At 46.1% G+C, this 19,569-nt stretch overlaps 1 protein-coding gene across 2 annotated transcripts in view; it reads right to left on the minus strand.

The window, feature by feature from the left end:
• ATP6V1C2 (ATPase H+ transporting V1 subunit C2) overlaps window positions 1-19,569 on the minus strand; it is a 283,506-nt gene that overhangs the window by 21,867 nt on the left and 242,070 nt on the right. For both annotated transcript variants that reach the window (XM_085610702.1, XM_085610700.1), the window contains 3 exons: window positions 15,504-15,597; window positions 15,279-15,376; window positions 9,707-9,836 (listed from right to left, as the gene is read on the minus strand). In XM_085610702.1, coding sequence (XP_085466828.1) covers window positions 9,707-9,836; window positions 15,279-15,376; window positions 15,504-15,597 — 322 coding nt within the window. The remainder of the gene's footprint in view (window positions 1-9,706; window positions 9,837-15,278; window positions 15,377-15,503; window positions 15,598-19,569) is intronic.

Consider the following 19,569-nt stretch of genomic DNA (forward strand, 5'->3'; position numbering starts at 1 on the left):
TATGACGCATCATTGGTGTCGCAGGGACGGCGCAGTGAAAAGTGACGCATCGCTGTTTTCACGCAGCGATGCGTCACTTTTCATAAATGAGGCCCTTAGTAGTTATGGAAATCTGGTTCACCCAAAAACATAGGGGCAGATTTATGTTCCCTGGCGCATCCCTGCAAATCAGCATGGATGCGCCATGGAAGATGCGTCACGCAAGTTTACCCTTGCGCCACAATAGATGCGCCGCATTTACAATGCAGCGCATCGTGGCGCAAGGATAAACAGATGCGTGACGCATCTGATGGCGGAAGGGCGGCGCATTGCTGGAGTTGCGTCGCAAGCGCGACGCAGCTCCAGCAAGGCTCGGGGGTGCCCTATCGGTACAATGCTGCGTCAATCCTTACGCCTGCTTCAAGCAGGCGCAGGGATTTGACGCAGCATGGCCGGAAAAGTGACTGAGTGAAATCTTGTAGATTTCACTCAGCCACTTTTCGGAGGCGTTCCTGCGCCGGAACGTCCCCCCCTGTGAAGGTACGCCCACATGTGGCGCAAGCTTTACAACGTGACGCATCTTCCTAGATGCGTCACGTTGTAAATCTGCCGCAGCATGGCGCTGGCTTTGCGTCGCCACTGCGTCACAAAAGTGACGCAACGGCGGCGCAAAAGTGACGCACAGGGCTTATAACTCTGCCCCATAGGGTTAACTGTGATGCTTTGGCAACAGCGATAGCAGGATGAAGATACATTTAAATTATTCTGTTACGGTGTCTTTAGGCATTTTCCAAATATTAGTCTCATGGGAGCCCTGCCACCTCAAAGTGGGGCAAACTGCTTCTACATTAATTAAGAATACATTAATTAAGACTTTAGTGAGGAGCCAAGATGGCGACCGAGACGGCAGCGTAAATTCCCGGCTCCGTGAACCTCCGCATCCCGCACGGATATCCTGTACTATATCCTCAGCTTGCGCCATGGGATCGTGTTTGTGAAGGAGAGTGGCAACCGATCGTGTGACTCCGGGGTTTCTGGCTACTGTACCGCCTGAGAAATCTGCGGATGAACTTTGCGGCCCGTGCAGCCCCGGAGTCGGGACCTCGAGTGGACGCCTTGGCCGGGTGGCAGTTTAACAACAACGGCCTGTGGTGACTGGGTGGAGTCGGTCCACAGGAGCGGTGCTGCCCCCGGCCTGCATCTAGCCACGGCCGCTCCCGTTGCTGAAGCGTAGTGGATCGAGGGCATGCCCGGGGGTGCAGTTCTCAGACTCTTCGGTGTTTGCCCCTGCCTTTGACGGTGAGCTGCCCGGACACCGCCCCTAGCTCGCCCTGATCCTTGCAGACTGCTCCCGGATTTTCGCGGCTGCTGGTCCTTGGTGGAGACGACTGTGGCCCGAGTCCACGCAACGGCTGAATTTGTACCTACCCCCGGACCCTTGTCTCCAGCGACGTGGACCCCGAGGTGCTTGTCCCTGGGTCCCGGCCCCCATACGAGTCGGGCCTCCCCCGGCGGCCATCTTGTCGCGATGCAGCCTACTATCCTGTCCACCGGGTCGCAGCAGGATTGGGAGTGTGTGACTTTTGGGAGTGTGGCAGAGCGACCGCGGGGAGCAGTGCTGGGGTACGGCGACCTCCTTGAGGCCCTTGGTGCCCTTCATTCCTCCTTGGCTCGTGGCATCGAGGTCTTGGGGAGTAAGATCGACGGTGTGGCATCAGCGTTGGGACAATGGCGGCATACTGGTCCACAGTTACACAGGGACTTCCTACACTGCACACAGGAGGACAATGTCGCGGCCATCCCTGCGATTAGTGCGCAGCCGGACACTCCGGACAGTATGCTACCGTATGATCGGCTGACTGAGGGTTTGATCTGTTCCGGAGGCAGTGGTTCCGAGTGGAGGGTGGTGGCCTCGTCCCGTGCACGACCTCCGGTGACCCAGGGACTTTACCAGCAATGTCTGTCTACTTTGGATGATTCAGCCTTCCCGGACCTTGTGTGCAGTGCAGATCCTGGGGCAGCACTGGGAAAGACGTCCCTCCGAGATGCGGACTGTGTTGGCGTTCTGAGACCTCCACCCCACCTGTGTGCGTCGCTTCCCGGTTGTTTTGGGACATCCCTTCACCTTGGAACATCGGACATGGCGCTGGGTCGAGGGGTAGGCATGGGCAGCATGAGGCTGATCCCTCGGGGTGGTCATCTGGTAGACGGGCGGACTCATGGTTGTGTACTCCCAGGACATAGCTACTAGCATATTCGGTGCGCAATGCTCCCCATTCCCCCTTTTGTTATGGTCGATTTGGTGCTACTTATTGTTTGCTGTTGGGATACCTTACTGTGCGGGAGGGAGAAGCCGGGGGTATGTTCTGAAGGCCCTCCTCCAGTTTATTATATTTTCTCCACCCCCCCGCCTGGTGGGGTTCTTTCTTATTCCTTTTTCCCTGTTTCTTCTATATTTCGGGTCTAGTTCCAGGGCGACAGGCACACTGCTGGGGGGAGGGGCCATACTCATTTGCAGAGGTGCAGGGTGGGGGGTTGGGGGGGGGACTCTTCTTTCTCAGTCTTCCTCTCTTTTTCCATGGCCTCCTTTTTCTTCTCCGTTTCTTCTTGTTTCTTCTTTTCTGGGATCAGCGTGGTACGCCTCTTTTGCTGTGAACCGTTGCCTCTCCGTGTGTGCCACAGTTTCCGGGGGTTCTCTGGGCGTTAGGTATGGGGGCCTGCAGGCGCAACTGTTTTTGATATTCTTTCCCATCATTTCCTGTGTTTGCGCCATGGATTCAATAGATTGCTGTTTATTGCTAACGTCTATCATGCGGCCTGCCCTTTATCGCTGTTGGGAAATTGTTTGGCACCTGATCCTACTGTTTTGTTTCATTATAAAATGAAAAACCCCTTTTCTCCTGGTGTCCTACCTGCGCGGCTCCCGGGCCGAACTATCTTAGTATGAAGATTTTGCTACCGAGGTGCCGCATGTGCTTATATTTGACCTTATTGCTCTGATTGCTTAGCGGCCGGCCCTGGGGGGTTGTAGGCCCATACTTGTCAATGATCGAAATGTCAATAAAGGTTTTTTAAAAAAAAAAAAAAAAAAAAAAAAAAAATTAAGACTTTAGTGCAGTGGATCCCCAATATTGAGAACCCCAAACTTTCCAGACCCACCTTGCTGTAATGGGCATGAGGCGGGCTATTTTTTTTTTTTTCATAACACATTTTATTGCATTTAAACACGCAATGGCCAAAATGCTGTATATATTTATCATGTCACATATGAACAGGTCAAACAAAACAATTAAACCCAGGCCACGTTCACAGTATTTGTATAAGTCAATCTTTGGGTAGCTTTGAAGTTCAATAAAAATGACAAGCACAGGCCACGTCGTGGGGTTCCTTGTTTAAGGCAGAGAGTCTATGATATCTGAAATTGAAGGATGATCTGCAAGTGTTAGTCCATGATACTCGGCCCATCGGTTCCAAATTTGTGAGTGCTTCTGTCGGCATCCCTTAGCTTGAAACACCAGCAGCTCAAACCTCATACAAAAGTCCAGGGGGCATATTATCAAGCCCCAGCGATAATTATTGCTGAGCGCGCTTAGCGTGCTTTTTATTATCGCCGGCTATTGCTGGAATATATCGCCAAGCTAGCGCTGTATTATCAACACTTAGCGCTATGGCAATAAATATTCCAGCGATAGCTTGAAAATGGCAAAACAGCGCTGAAAAACCAGCGATGTCCCTTTTAAAACGGTGATAAGCTTGGTGATAAGGCCCTGTGGCCTTTACCCCATACCCACCTCCCATGTTAGGTATGCCTTAGTCAGCAGACGTTAAGGGGCATATCAGCAACAACCGGCGATAATTATCGCTAAGCGCACTTAGCGCTAGGATAATTATCGCCGGCTAGCGTGGATTTTTATCGCTGAGATAGCGTGCTATTAGCAACGATTATCTCAAAAGCGATAAAAATCCTAGCGCTAACTGCCTAACGTGAGATTATCGCTGGAAACCCAGCGATAATCTCACGCAATGTGGCGTTAGCTTGATGATAGGGACTCACAAACTTAGCCATGATATCCACCTTCCATAGGATATCATGGCTAAATCAGTCCTGAAGCAGACGTAAGGAAAGTAGCGATAACAGAGGCTATCGCTACTTTTCTTGCCGCTATGCTTCATAGCGTGGGGCTTGATGATAGGAGAAATGTTGCTTAGCAACATTTCTCCTGTCATGTCAGGTCAGGAACGCCCACTTTGCATCTCATTAGAGATGCAAAGCTGGGTGTTAAGAATCCGGGCGCTAATGCAAGGTTTCACGCGATAGCGTGAGCTTGCTAATTAGGCGATAAAATTATCGCCGCTTTTCGGCCGAAAACAGCCGCAAAAGCTGCGATAATTCTATCGGCTCGCCTTGCTGATATGCCCCTAAATCCCTGCGTTAAGGCAGAGTTAGAGCGATTATGATTATCGTTACGCCTCATTGTTAATATCGCCGCGAAGCTGCCTTAGCGATATTTTCCCGTGTTGTTTTGATAGCCACGCCTACTTTGCATCTCATTATCGATGCGAGTCGTGACAAAAAGGGGAGCTAAATGAAGGAAACACGCGCTAGCGTGTCCTTGTTAAAAATAATGCGATAACATTATTGCCGCTTTTCCCCCAAAAACAGACACTAGAGCGGCGATAATTCTATCGCCAGCCCTTGATAATATGCCCCTAGATCTTTTTTCCATGCCCGGATAGCCGGGGGCTTATCTGATTTCCATAATCGTGCAATGTCTCTTTTGGCTACAGTGAGACCCAGCCAAAATAGGCGACGTTTGTATCTGTTGCTCCCAATCTCATCTGTTATGTGAAGCTGGGTAAATCTTGGAGATCTGCGGAGTATCCACCCCAGCACATCGGACAGACATGCCATTACACCGGACCAGAATCTTTCCAGCCATGAACATGACCATATTGTGTGTATTAGAGTGCCTTCATCTTCCTGACATCTCAAACATATAGATGATTATATCAGGCCAGCTTGCCACATTCTATGTTGAGTGTAGTAGGCTCTATGGAGGATTTTAAATTGAATTAATCTCAATCTCATGGAAATGGTGGCTCCGCGTGGGGATTCTAAGGCCTCGACCCAGTTGTAATTTGTAATGAGAGTTTGATATTTTAGAGATTTTATGGTCGCCCAGGTCTCCAGTCAGGAGTTTTCCCTCAAGTGGGTTGAAGTCTGGAAGGGATTCGATCTGCGTTATATTTGGTGTAATAGCGTGTGGGAACTGCAGGGATTTGTACAATTGTGCATTTGGCATAGAGTATTCATGGTCGAGTTCTTGGAACGATGTAAGGTTAAGGCCGTGCATTACGCCTCCAATAGTGGAGATTCCTATCTGGTCCCATCCCCGAAATCCCTATAGATCAGCTAGGTGAGATAATAGACGGTTGCGCCATAAGGGGGTTACCCGTGTAAGGCGGCCTCACCAACCCATTACGTCTAAGAGCCTGTAGCCATATGAGTATTACCACCTTGATAGTGGGTGGTAGGGTCTGGACATTTAGGAGCGGATTTACAAGCCGCTTGCGACATGTTTACACATCGTTGCGTCACTTCTGTGACGCAGCGGCGTCTTAAACAATGCGCCTCCATGCGACAGATTTACAACGTGATGCATCTAGTGAGATACGTCATTGTAAAGTCCCGCGCTACATTATACCTGCGTCAGGTATAATGTATGCAGGGTGGGTGTTCCGTCGTAAGGAAGCCCCGTAAAAGTGACGCAGTGAAATCTACAAGATTTCACGGAGTCACTTTTACGTCCATGCTGCGTCACAACCCTGCGCCTGCTCGAAGCAGGCGTAAGGAGTGACGCAGCATGTTAGGCATAGGGCGCCCCTGAGCATTGCTGGAGTCGCGTCCTGCTTGCGACACGACTCCAGCAAAGCTCTGCCCTTATGCCAGACACGCATCTGGCTATCCTTGCACCACGGTGCGTCACATTGTAAATGTGGTGGCGCAAGGGTATTCCTGCATGTCGCATCTTTACTGGTGCATCCCTGCTGACATGCAGGGATGCACCAGTCCTCGTAAATCTGCCCCTGTGTCGGCTATATAAATATGATGTGAGCGTAGGATCCTCGAGGAGCCATCTCTCTACCGCATAAGCCGGGTCATTTCTCGGTCCATACCACCAATCATTGATTACCTGTAAAGGGATGCTGCATGATAGGACTGCATATCGGAGGGTGCTATTCTGCCGCAGTATGTTGACTGGAAGCAGGGACGGAGCGCAACTGGAGAGGCACCACCACCCCACAGGAACTGTCCGAGTATCGCATTGATTTGACAAAATCAGGATGAGGGGACAGGAAAGGGGTGATTTTGTAGGTGGTATAGGAACTGCAGGAACAAAATCGTTTTAAAGATTTGCGGAACGTCCATATAGGGATAGAGGTAACCCAGACCATGCACTTATGTCTGGTTGCACTCTATTGGTTACAGCAGAGATGTTACGATCCTACGATATTGTTGGGTCCTCTGTAAAATAGGCACCGAGGTACTGTATCCCGGTTGTGGCATATGTTAAGTTTGTGGCCCAGGTTCCCTGTCCTAGTGTGCCCCGCAGGGGCCATATGGTTGATTTGTTTACATTCATGTATAGGCTCGATGTTTCCGCAAACACCCGCATTATCTGTAATATTCTGGGACCCGATCTGCGGGGATCCGTGAGGAAAAATAGGACGTCATCTGCATACACTGCGATGCGATCCAAAATGTCTATTCAAACCCACGGAACAGTGCATCTTTCCGGACCCAAATCGCTAAAGGTACAATCGCGAGTGCAAACAAGGGGGAGAGAGGGCATCCTTGCCTTGTGCCCCGTTGTATCGGAAAGGGGGCCGATATGCAGTCCACGACCCGAACCGCTGCAGTCAGGTCTGTATATAGAAGGCGGATATAGGCAAGGAAGCGCAGACCGCATTTATGTCTCTTAAATATTACAAATAAGTATATCCAGCTAACGAGTCGACGCCCTTCTCCATGTCCACTAATAGGAGTGCGGCTGGCCTGTCAAATCGATCTACCGCTGCTATAGCATTGTGGTCCTTCTGATGTTGTGGCGAGTAGAGCGGCAGGGCATGGTCGAGGTGAACCAAATCTGATGTGTGTGGTAATAGTCTGTCTGCAAGGATTTTGGCAAGTATCTTCGCCTCCATATTTAAAAGAGATATAGGGCGATAGGGGGCATGCAATTCCGGGGGTCTACCGGGTTTGGGGAAAACCACAATCTCAGCATGCCTCCAGTCTGCTGGTAGGCGGCCAGCTTTGGTTGCATCTGGAATAGTATTGAGGACATGGGGCTCAAGTAATTGTTATATAAGCGTTGAAGAATTCACTGGGGTAGACGTTAGGGCTTGCCGCTCGGCTAGTGCAAACGCAGGCTATTTTTTAATGCAACTAAAGCATCATGGGGCACCACATTGTCATTTAAAGGCAGCACATTTTCCTTTGAAATGGCCACTAAATTTGCGCAAACATACACTTTTACTGATAAAACAAATGATAATGTGTGTAAATCGGGTTTCAGTGAATATTTAACATTCGTTCATCCCCAAATAAGTAAATGACCTCATTTATGAGAAGTGTTGCATCGTTGCGCCAAAGCAGCGATGCAACACTTCTCAGTGCGCCCTCCTTGCGACACCATAGATACGCCGTATTTAAAGTACAGTGCATCATGTTGCAAGGAGTTATAGATACGTCTGTATTCCTGACGTATCTGTATGCGTAAAAGTGGCGCATTGCTGGGGTGTGTCTGAAAACAGACGCAACTTCAGCAATGTGTCCTTTCACACGAGGCAGGCGTAAGGTTTTCACACAATTGCGTCCTAGAAGTGGCACACTGAAATCTTATAGATTTCAATCCGCCACTTCTACGAGGCCTTGATGCGGGGGAACGCCCACCCTGGATACATCATACCTGGCGCAGGTATGATGTAGCACAGGGGTTTACAAAGTGACGCATCTGTCTAGATGCGTCACTTTGCAAATAGGGCACAACATGGCGCATTATTTATGCCGCCAGTGTGTCACAAAAAGTGATGCATGGGGGCGCAAAAGTGTCTCAAGGGCTCATAAATAAGCCCCAAAGTGTCTTAATTTGCTTTGATCCTATTAAAATCTTGGTTTCAATCACACTTTAGAATTACAAAAACAACATGCTTAATTTTTGCTGAATGTGTGCCATTCATTTACAGGTATTTACATGTTATTGTGTTACAAAACAATTACAACCTACAGCTTTTCCTTTCACACTCCCTATACCCCAGGAAGATTGACACATAATTCACTTGTACCCCCGCTCACCCCCACCGCCCCTTCCCCCCTTCCAGATCCACACGGCAATGCATTGATAAAACATTGGCACCAGGCTTGTGCACTGAAAAAATATCAATAGCATAGCAACACATAAGTAAAAGTATAGATCTACTATGAGTTAACATAAAATGGCAATGGAAAACCAACACGAGTGGAAACGATCTCCTCCATCTTGGCACTGATATCCGAATGCCTGTTCTTTCCTTGTGGGAGTAGCACAGGAGCACCATTCCATAGGAGTGAAGTTAGCTCACTGTCCACTTTTGTTGTGTCTGGCATCATCATTAGATGCAGACATTGACAAGACTCACTTGAGCACAGCAAGTCATTCCACGTTTTAGTCTCACCAAGGGGCATATTATCAAGCACCGCGTTAAAATTATCGCAGCTTTAGCGGCAGAAACTGCCGCTAAAGCGGCGATAATGGGCTTGATAATATGCCGCAGAGAATTCCCATAGATGCCCATGTTGACACCAGAACACCAGAACATCTATGGGAATTCTCAAGGGCATATTATCAAGCCCATTATCGCAGCTTTAGCGGTAGTTTTCTGCCGCTAAAGCAGCGATAATTTTAACGCCGTTTCTTGATAATATGCCCCCAAGTACTTTCATAAAATTAAAGTTGCAATCGATTGTATAAAAACTTGGGGCCTCATTTATGAGGCCCCTTGCGCCGTCGGAACATCTCTTTTTGTGAAGTTCCGTGGTGCAGGAGCCTACTCCATATTTACGAGGCAGCACTAAGCCACTTTTTTAGGCTTAATGCTGCCTCGTAAACATCGTACCGTTTAATGCAGTTTTCTACGTTAAAGGGGCGTGCAATTGGTGTTGCTGGGGGCGTTCACAGCAACATCCATGGCATTTTGACACTGCCCCAGATTTACGAGAAATTGTAAATCTGAGGCAGCGCCAAAAATGTATGCCTCACCAGGGGAGGTGTAAGGGAGGCACAATGAGGAGAAATACCTTTATTTCTCTACATTTTTCATTTTTCTATGTGTGTCTGCAGCCTTTCCCTTCCGGCACAAAAACAATCATCCCCTCAACACAGGCACCCTTGCACCATGGTGCAAAGGTGCCTGCCTTGGCGCAGGGCAGCCCATTAGCCGCGGATGCAGGGGAAAAGGAGACAAATGCGCCTTATCTCATAGATACGGCGCATTCTTGCCCTTTTATTTTACCGTAGGGCAGCTCAGCAGGGAGGCCAGCGGCGCTGTACGGTAAAACCTCATAAATGAGGTCCAAAGATTTCACTGCAGCTAGGCCATATGTATGTATCAAACTTCGCATATTTTCCTTCCTCATTCCTGTAAATATAGCTGGGTTCATTATTAGCTAGAACAATGTAATACATACATCTATCATCCCAGATGAAGCCGCCTCGTCCAAATGTTTGAAGATGGCATTTAGAACATCTCTTAAGCGCTTTGTAGATTTCTTGTTTGCTTGCAGGAGCATTGCCTGGAAGTTTACTGGCAGCCCGTACCTGAAATGAGTCAAATGTACAAGTTCCTCGGGTTATTTCCAAAATGTTCAATAGTAGTAAAGCAGCCATTTTCCCCCCAAATAATTTAGCATTTTATCGTAATTTTCACGTGCCGAGAACAACTGGCCACATTATCCCAAGAGTAGAAAGTTGTAAGCGGTAACATTACAGGTAGAAAATTGACAGTGAAGTTGTTTTGGGTACAATATTTATTTTTGTACTGGGCCCTAAATATATCGGGCCCGATTCACAGAACCAACTTAAGACAAAATCCTAAACTTACTACCATTTTGGTATTCACAGAAGGCACTTACTCATTTTGGTATTCACAGAAGGCACTTACTCATTTCGGTATTCACAGAAGTTAGGAGTCCTAACTTTAGGACTCCTAAATGCCTTCTGTGAATACCGAAAGTCTTAAAATTAGGATTTTTCTCAGTTTAGTAGTAGTATAGTTAGGACTCCCAACTTTAGGACTCCTAAATGCCTTCTGTGAATACCGAAAGTCTTAAAATTAGGATTTTTCTCAATTTAGTAGTCCTAAGTCTAAATTTAGGACTACTAAATTGAGAAAAATCCTAATTTTAAGACTTTCGGTATTCACAGAATGCATTTAGGAGTCCTAAAGTTGGGAGTCCTAACTATACTACTACTAAACTGAGAAAAATCCTAATTTTAAGACTTTCGGTATTCACAGAAGGCATTTAGGAGTCCTAAAGTTAGGACTCCTAACTTCTGTGAATACCGAAATGAGTAAGTGCCTTCTGTGAATACCAAAATGAGTAAGTGCCTTCTGTGAATACCAAAATGGTAGTAAGTTTAGGATTTTGTCTTAAGTTAGTTCTGTGAATCGGGCCCATCATTTTCATTTTCTTAGAGGGTTACAATTCAAAAGTGTTGAAACTGTATCTACGATGGATCGTGCATGTGCATGGGTATATTGTAAAGCTTATGAATTATAATGAAGATCCCATGAGAGAGAAGCTGCCATTTACGAGGAATGTTCTACGGGTTGTAGTTTGTCATCAGATCTTGCAGATCCCTTTACAAATACTCTTATTTTTTTATATTTTGAAAACTCTGCTCTTTGAAATCTCCTCCAGACTATTCAGGACTTTATATGGCAACCTTGAAAACCAAGAGCCTCATTTTTTAAAAGTGCCGCATCAACTGGGGGAAAACAGCGATGCAGCAATTTTCATAGCGCCTTCCGTGCAACACCATGGATGCACCATATTTACTGTACGGCGCTCCAACTCGCAAGGATTTACAGAGACATCAGTATTCCTGACGACGTCTGTTGGCGCAAAATTGACGCATTGCTGGAGTGTGTCTGAAAATAGACGCAACTCCAGGAATGTGTCCTATCACATGGGGCAATCCCCATGTGAAAGGGTCCACATCAGTCTTACGCCTGCTGTGAGGCAGGTGTAAGGATTTGCCACAGTGGCTTCCTAGAAGTGGCGCAGTGAAATGTGATAGATTTCACTGCACCACCACTACTACAAGCCTTTTTTTACGGGGGAATGCCCACCCTGCATATATTATACCTGACGATGGTATAATGTAGTGCATGGGTTTACAACGTAATGCATCTGCGCAGTGTGGTGCATATTTTACACCACAGGTGCGTCACAAAAAGTGACACAACGGAGACGCAAAGGGCTCATAAATGACCCCAAAGTTTTCATTTTGGGGATTTACCCATAATAATGGTCTCACTGGGAATAGCTTTTTCCCTATGCTGGCGCCCTTTTGGCAGCCTAGCGCCAACGCAGGCACCCTTGCACCATGGTGCAAGGGTGCCTAGGTTACATGCAGGATTGTTTTGGTGCAGAAAGAAAGGGTCACCTTCCTACACAAAAACAATCCTGAGGCATAGTCCTCTTTTTATGTGTGCTGCAGAATGCAGCACACATAGAAAGAAATAGTAACGAGGATGAATAAAGATATTTCTCTTTGTTACACCTCCCCTGGGGAAGCATATCTTTTTGGCGCATTCTCAGGTTTGCCAATTATGTAAATCTGGGAATGTGTCAAAATCCATGGGAATACCCACACAATGCCCATGGATAGCCTTCCCAGGGCACAGTAAGGCAACACAGCAATTTGCGCTTCGTTGCTTTACTCCAGATTTATGGAGCCGCTCAGGGCCACGCAAAGTGGCCTTGCATGTCTTCATAAATCTCACTTCAGGTTTGCGTCACGCATGTGCCAAGTTGTGTGGAGCAAACGTGATGCAAAATGGGTCATAAATATGCCCATTTGTTCTTTCGTAACTTGACACCTCGAGCCACAGCCAAAAGTTTATGGTTCCAAAAGGAAATATATCAAAAAGTCATTTATTTCTCAAAAGTTAAAATTAAATTATTTAGACTATTTTTTACACAATATTTTGCACATTGTGTGGCAGCTTTTGCATTCAATTATTTGATATGGAATTACATTGTAAGGAAAGTATATGGGGGCATATTATCAAGAAACGGCGTTAAAATTATTGCCACTTTAGCGGCAGAAAACTGCAGCTAAAGCGGCGATAATGGGCTTGATAATATGCCGCAGAGAATTCCCATAGACGCCCATGTTCTGGTGTCAACATGGGCTTCTATGGGAATTCTCAAGGTCATATTATCAAGCCCATTATCGCCGCTTTAGCAGCAGTTTTCTGCCGCTAAAGCGGCGATAATGTTAACGCCCTGCTTGATAATATGCCCCATGGTTTTTAATACAAACGTTTTCGAAATAAAAATACCCATTGATGTATTTCCGTTTGGAAACACTAATCTTTGGCTGTGCAATGACGAGTTACGTTACAAAAGAACTTTTCTGTGGATTCCTGAACCCACTCCTTACGGTAGCACCATGGTATAAATCCATAAACCGTGGCAAATATTTTGGATGTGGTACAGAGCACAGGATTGGCTACATCTTCAGTAAAGCATTTCCTGAAACCTGAAATTGATTTTTCAACAAACGAGTGAAGAGTAATTAATTACAATGCCATTCTGTAAGGCCACTCATACATAATAATAGACATGCAGTGGTAATATCAAAGTCTGGTATTTTTATATAATGTATGCACTTTGTATAATTAACTTATGCAAGCGTGTGGGCATGAGGATAGCAACAATTATTCTTTTGAAGGAAATGACAAAGTGCTTCATCTTGCTCACCCGACTAGGCTACCCTTACCTCTCAAAGCCACTTTCCGCATTGCATTGATAGGTAACGCACCATTGCCATACTAATGCGAGGTTGAACGATGCCCTGGTGTAAACGCTGTTTGGTATATACAAGGAAAGTTGGACAGACTCCAATATAAGTGTCAAAGTAGTAATGTGAGTTAGTAAGGAGTCAGTATTCAACTGATGAGTAAGTCCATTAATACTTTTATTCCTCCTCAGTGTATGAAGAGATTATACAGGTAGTGGCACGACGCAACATGAGAGAAAAACAATCAGGTGTTTCGTCTACACAGAACTTTATCAAGGCTGATTAGGTGGATTCACTTTTAATCCTAATGAACACTTAGCAGGTACCAAATTTTGCTCAATCCTAGGTTACTGCCTTTATATTAGGCAAGGTATAGTAAGTATAAGACGTTGCGTAGCTTCAATGTAGAGGATCACAAAGAAAATTCCAAAATTGCTGCAGTAATTTATAGCTTCCGAACTTACGAGTAAGTGGCGGAGATCCAGTTACCATCGTAGTATGGACCCAGGAATCAAGCAAATCTTCAGTTAATTCAACATGGTGGTGGCTACCATACAGCAGTTCCCCTTTACGTGGCACCTTACAGTTGTCTTTTGTCCACGATTTGCTTGATTCCTGCACCTATACTACGATCTCAACTCAACTCATCTCTTTACTCGCAACACCACAAGTTCAGAAGCTATATGTTACTCGAGCCACTTTTGAATTTTCTTCTTTGTTCTCAACTTTGTAGTTATGCATCCTCTTATGCTTCATGTATTTTGCCCAATACAAAGGCAGTAACCTTAATAACTTAATAACCCTCTAAATAAAAATGTGAAAACATAGGGGCATATTACCTAGCCCCTATCACCACCACAACGTCACTTTTTGTGGCTTAACGCTGCCTTGGTAATAGTGCCCCTTTCACGCCAAACTTAGCGTGAAAGGGGCGTGCAGTGGCTGTTGCCTTGTGCAGCACACATGGAAAAAGCAAAATGCCAAGGTTTGTTTATGTACAGGAAGGTGTCCCTTCCTGTACATAAACAAACCTTTTTTTAAAATGCCATTTTGTAACTTACATGTGTGCTGCATGAAGCAGCACACATGTAAGTTACAAAATGGCATTTTAGGTTTGTTTATGTGCAGGAAGGGACACCTTCCTGTACATAAACAAACCTCCCTACACGCTGACACCCTTGCACTCTGGTGCAAGGGTGCCTGCGTTGGCGCTAAGTCGTGAGACTTAGCGCCAACGTAGGGGGAAACACCAGGCTGCACCATATTTTTGGTAATATGGTGCAGCCATGCGTTTCTGAAGTGGCGGTGAGAGGCGTTAAGCCAAGGAGGCTAACGCCTCTCACCACCACTTCCTAGATAATATGCCCCCTAGTTGTGTAATTTAAAAGTGAAAATACCCTCCTGATTTGCAGGATCTTAAATAATCATTAATGCTCCCCAGCTAGGTCTGTGCTATATGTGAACACTAATACATACAAAAATGCCCCTGTGCTTGCCATAATTTATGTAAAGTTACTATTTAATCAAAATGTTGAACTTCAATCTGGGGACAAACTTCCCGTATTACTCCTTACTGACTCACACTATGTACCCAGCCAACACACCACATCACTCAGCATCACAGTAAAATAGGGGCATATTGTCAAGGACGGCGTTAAAAATTATCACCGGTTTAGTGGCAGAAAACTGCCGCTAAAGCGGCGATAATGGGCTTGATAAAATGCCGCAGAGAATTCCAATAGAAGTACATGGGGCATATTATCAAGCCAGGCGATAAAATTATCGCCGCTTTAGCGGCAGAAAACTGCCGCTAAAACGGCGATAATGGGCTTGATAATATGCTCTATGGAATTCCAATTGAAGCCCATGTTAAATGTGAAGGACGTCTAACATGGGCTTCAATTGGAATTCCATAGAGCATATTATCAAGCACATTATCGCCGTTTTAGCGGCAGTTTTCTGCCGCTAAAGCGGCGATAATTTTATCGCCTGGCTTGATAATATGCCCCCATGTTCTTGTGTGAACCTGGGCTTCTCTTGGAATTCTCCGGGGCACATTATCAAGCCCATTATCGCCGTTTTAGCGGCAGTTTTCTGCCGCTAAACCGGCGATAATTTTAACGCCTTCCTTGATAATATGTCCCATTGATCACTTCATAACTAACTCAACATATATGTTGTCATTGCAGACATTTTATTATTAATTTATGCACAGACCTGTTCACTTACCTCAAAACAGACTCAACAAAAACCCGTAATGCTTTCATATGAATCCACGCAATGAATGCTTCACTGAAATTCACCTTTAACCAGCGCAATAATGGACCCTTGAAACAGAAATATTAAGGGGTTAGAATATTTTTGTGAAAAAAGTGCCAAAAGAAGGCAAGACTGTGGCTGACCTACTGGGAAGGAGGTCCTAACTAGAAAACGTTTCGCTTTGATCAGACTTACATATTGTTGCTTCTTATCAGCAGTTAATCGTGTCAGCTCTTCTTTTTCCGACTTCAATTCTTTCTCATCGAAATGAAATTCTCGGACTATAAACCTGAAAGTAAATAACAGGTATAGGACTATGATTCTACATTTAGGGTTTGACATAATATTGAGAACAACAATATTGTCATACCAGAATATCGTGTCAAAAATATTGTTTACACAAATAGTGACTTTACATACTTTGGCCCACATTTGTTAGGGTTCTGCGTTGCCCTTGTGCCACGCACGGGGACGCAGGGCGCAGCAAATCCTTGAATGAGATTTCTCAAGCCAAGCAAGACCACTTTGCGTAGCGCTGCGTGGCTTGGTAAATCTGGAGTAACGCATTGCAGCACAGGTCTCTGCCTTGCGTTACTCTACGTCGGGGGGCGCTATGTGGGTGGAACATGAGTGTTCCCACGCATCCACCCATGTATTCATAAGCATTCCCAGATTTACTAACAGTGCTAGAACTGGGAATGCATCAGAATTGTACACCTTCCCACCAGAGGTGAAACAAGGAGAAATATCTTTATTTATCCTCGTTGTTTCCGCTATCTAAGGGTTCTGCATTGCAGCACCCTTAGAATGAGTATAATGCTTTGGCACTAGGCTGCAGATATGGTGCATTCATGCCTCCTCCCTTTAATGCAGCGCAGCAAGTTGTCTTGCTGCGTTGCGTGAAACTGTTTTGGATCTGGCCCTCTTTATGTAAACTACCAAAATATTGAGTCAAAAACTTTGTAGAACAGAATATTGACAAACATAAGGTAAGTATATATAACAAAACATATTTACACCATTATATATACTTTATTTGAAATATTAACATGCTAAATAATAATACAATTACAAACACAGTTTTCATATTTAATGCAACTTTAATATACATATATTCTTAAAAAATAAGCAATTTAAAAAAACATGAACTCAAAAATATTAACAATAACTTAAAAGTACAAATCAACAAACACACATATATATATATAAAACCAAAACATATATGCAGCCTAATTTAATATTAAAATGAGTATAGAATATAAAAATAGTTGTAATGAATAATAAATATAAATACGTACTCTTTAGAATACATATAAACAGTAACTTAGTTACAATTAACATAACTATACTAATAAAAACAAACATCACTCTTAATTAAGTAGATACAATTTATATAAATAATAAATACATTGTGTTATCCGTAATATAAACATTAGACTAGCAGAAGTGTAGAACTTCAAAGGAGTCAGCCTGAGTATTCCAATTTAGGCAAAAGTAGGGAAAGTAACGAACTTTGAAAGGGGTTCCTACTCGCATTTAAGCAACAGATTGCTTATTTTGGGATTTGAATACCTCACAACATGAATTCCCAGAGATTTGTTGTATATGTACTTTACAGCCCAAAAATTGACAATTCGAAGGTATTGGATATGCTTTCCCTAGAGCTCCTAGACTGGGTGGGGAAACTGATTATAGTGGGTGATTTTAACTGCGTAATGGATTATAGTATTGATTCAACCGATCGCAAAACTACACATCGTGTGACTAGGACTAGGGCATCTATCCATGAGCTGATCCGGCTTCATAGGCTCTGTGATGAACGGAGGACTTTACACCCTGCTAATCCTGGGTATACTTTTTATTCATGCCCATATAAACACTACTCCAGGATCAATATGGTTTTCGCTGGGAGGCCTTATTAACAAACATAGAAATAGAAGTATGCCCCAGGATCGTTTCAGACCACACCCCATTTTTATTAACAGTCTGGGGTATATTCACAAGAACGTGTGCTAAACATCACCAAAAAATGCTAACGCAACTTTACACATCGCAGCCTATCATGGGAAAACAACCCCGTCTCAACGTGGAATTCACAACAAGGCGATACCATGCGATAGTCTGCCGAAACTGTGGCCAATGTCTGCAATACAACCACCTCGACGGAGATAAAAACACAAACCTCAACGCGAGAAAACATGCGATGGGCCAAAGCGCGATGAGGAAATCAGCGATAAGCAGCACCAGGCCTGCAATACACACATGGCAGGTGGAAAAAATCACTATAAAAGTAGGAAAAAAACTCAAACACAAACTGACCAACACCCAAGCACCTTGGAGGCAGCCGGAGCAGGCGCAGAGGACGAGCGCAACTCCACAAGCACCCCAGACGACCAGCCTGGTACCTCGGGGACAGGGAAGGGCAAGGTCAAGAAGAAGAGGACGATGAAGTTCACTCCGCAGGAAAACAGGATCCTAGTCACGGAGGTGATGGAACACCATCAACAACTGTTCGTCACCTCCAACGAATCATTGGGCACCAAAAATGGAATATGGCGGGACATCGTGGACAAGGTGAATGTCGTCGGAGAGCACAAGAGGTCAATGGACGAGGCCAAGAGGCGATGGATTGACATCAAGCGCAAGACCAAGGAGAAACTCGCAGCCAACCAGAAGGCAGCAATGTGGACTGGAGGTGGGGGCCCAGCGCCACAGCTCGAGCTGGATGACATGGAGGAGCTGGTGTCGACAGTCATCAGTGTGGAGACTGCGGCCGGAGTCGGGGGACGGACACTACTCGACAGGACACAACACAATTGCAACAGGGTGAGTGACCACCAGGTACTGGGGGGACGGGTGGAGATGGCCACAATGGCACACATGCACAATCAAGCAGAGTACACTGCACACCCACAATGACTTTGGGTCATGGCCCTGATCTACAGACTGTCACAATGCGGCTACAAACATGTGAACACATTGTAATACACTATCTCCCCTTCATATTGTAGGGGCACTGTCAACACCTCCCGCAGAGCAGTCTCAGCCCTCTTCACTGATGACGAGGAGGATACCCCCAGCATCGACACCCTTCTTCCTCATTGACATCATCCGGAACTCACCTCCAGGATCAGGGCAGCCCAGCTGCATCGAGGAGACCCCACCCACTACCCAAACCACCCAGAAGGAGGCACCCACAGCCCCAGTAGTCTCCCAAGACCCCCAGGAACAACACATGGCCTTCCAACACCGTGTGCTGGAGTGCCAGAGGGAGACGGCTGAGCAGGTGCGGGTGGGGTTCACCATCATGGCTGCCAAACAGGATGCCATCCTTGGGTGTCTAGGTTCCATCAGGGAACAGCTCCAGTCCTTAACGGACACCCACGGCCCGCTCCATGGTCTCCAACGAGCCCTGACTGACATCGCTGGAGTCATGACGCAGAGAAGGACACCTGTCTGCTCAGAGTGGCTCCAGCGATGACAGCCGTGAGCTAGCACACATGCGGAGGCTCATGGAGGACATAGTGTGGATAGAGGTGGAAAGGATGGTAGCCACCGCTGCACATCAGCGGAATGTTGCTGGGATCTACCATGCCGTGCGGATCCTCATCGTGGCTTTGCTGCCACAAGGCGTGGCGCTGATGAATGCTGCTGCCCCCACACCATCCACATCTCCGCCTCCTGGTGCGTCACTGCCACACAGTGCGGCCGACATTCCTCTTCTGGCCCCTGATGTGTCAGTGGCACACAGTGCGCAGTCGGTACTGCAACACCCACAGGTGGAGCAGAGCACACATCCGAGGACGAGAATGTGTTTGAGTTCAGAAGGAGGCAATAGCATTAATTTCCGCCACCAGGCCTGTTTCTTCTTGGTGCCGCACATGGCCCCATGACCTTCCACTGACCCCCGATACACTCCGCTGCATTCACCTTGGACCGCGACATGGACTGCCATATCCTGTTTGATGACCAATGACACGGCGACCACACTGCGTACTGTACCCTTCTTCTTCCTCAGTATTTGTCCTCCCCAGATGGACTCTGGCTGGCCCTCCACTGGCCCATATTGTGAAGTGTGTTTGGCATGTCCCTGTACCGCTCCAGCTGCAAAACTCCACTGAATGTGCAATAAAAATCCAGTAACGCACTGCTGTCTCATGTCCTTCATCATTCATGTATGAATGTGTGGAAGAATGTAGGGACAGTGATTTCCCGTACGTCAATGATACTCATCTAGTGGGATGCCAGTCACAGTGTGCTA

This window comes from Triturus cristatus, chromosome 6 (assembly GCF_964204655.1).
Source record: "Triturus cristatus chromosome 6, aTriCri1.1, whole genome shotgun sequence".
In the NCBI taxonomy this organism is placed as follows: Eukaryota; Metazoa; Chordata; class Amphibia; order Caudata; family Salamandridae; genus Triturus; species Triturus cristatus.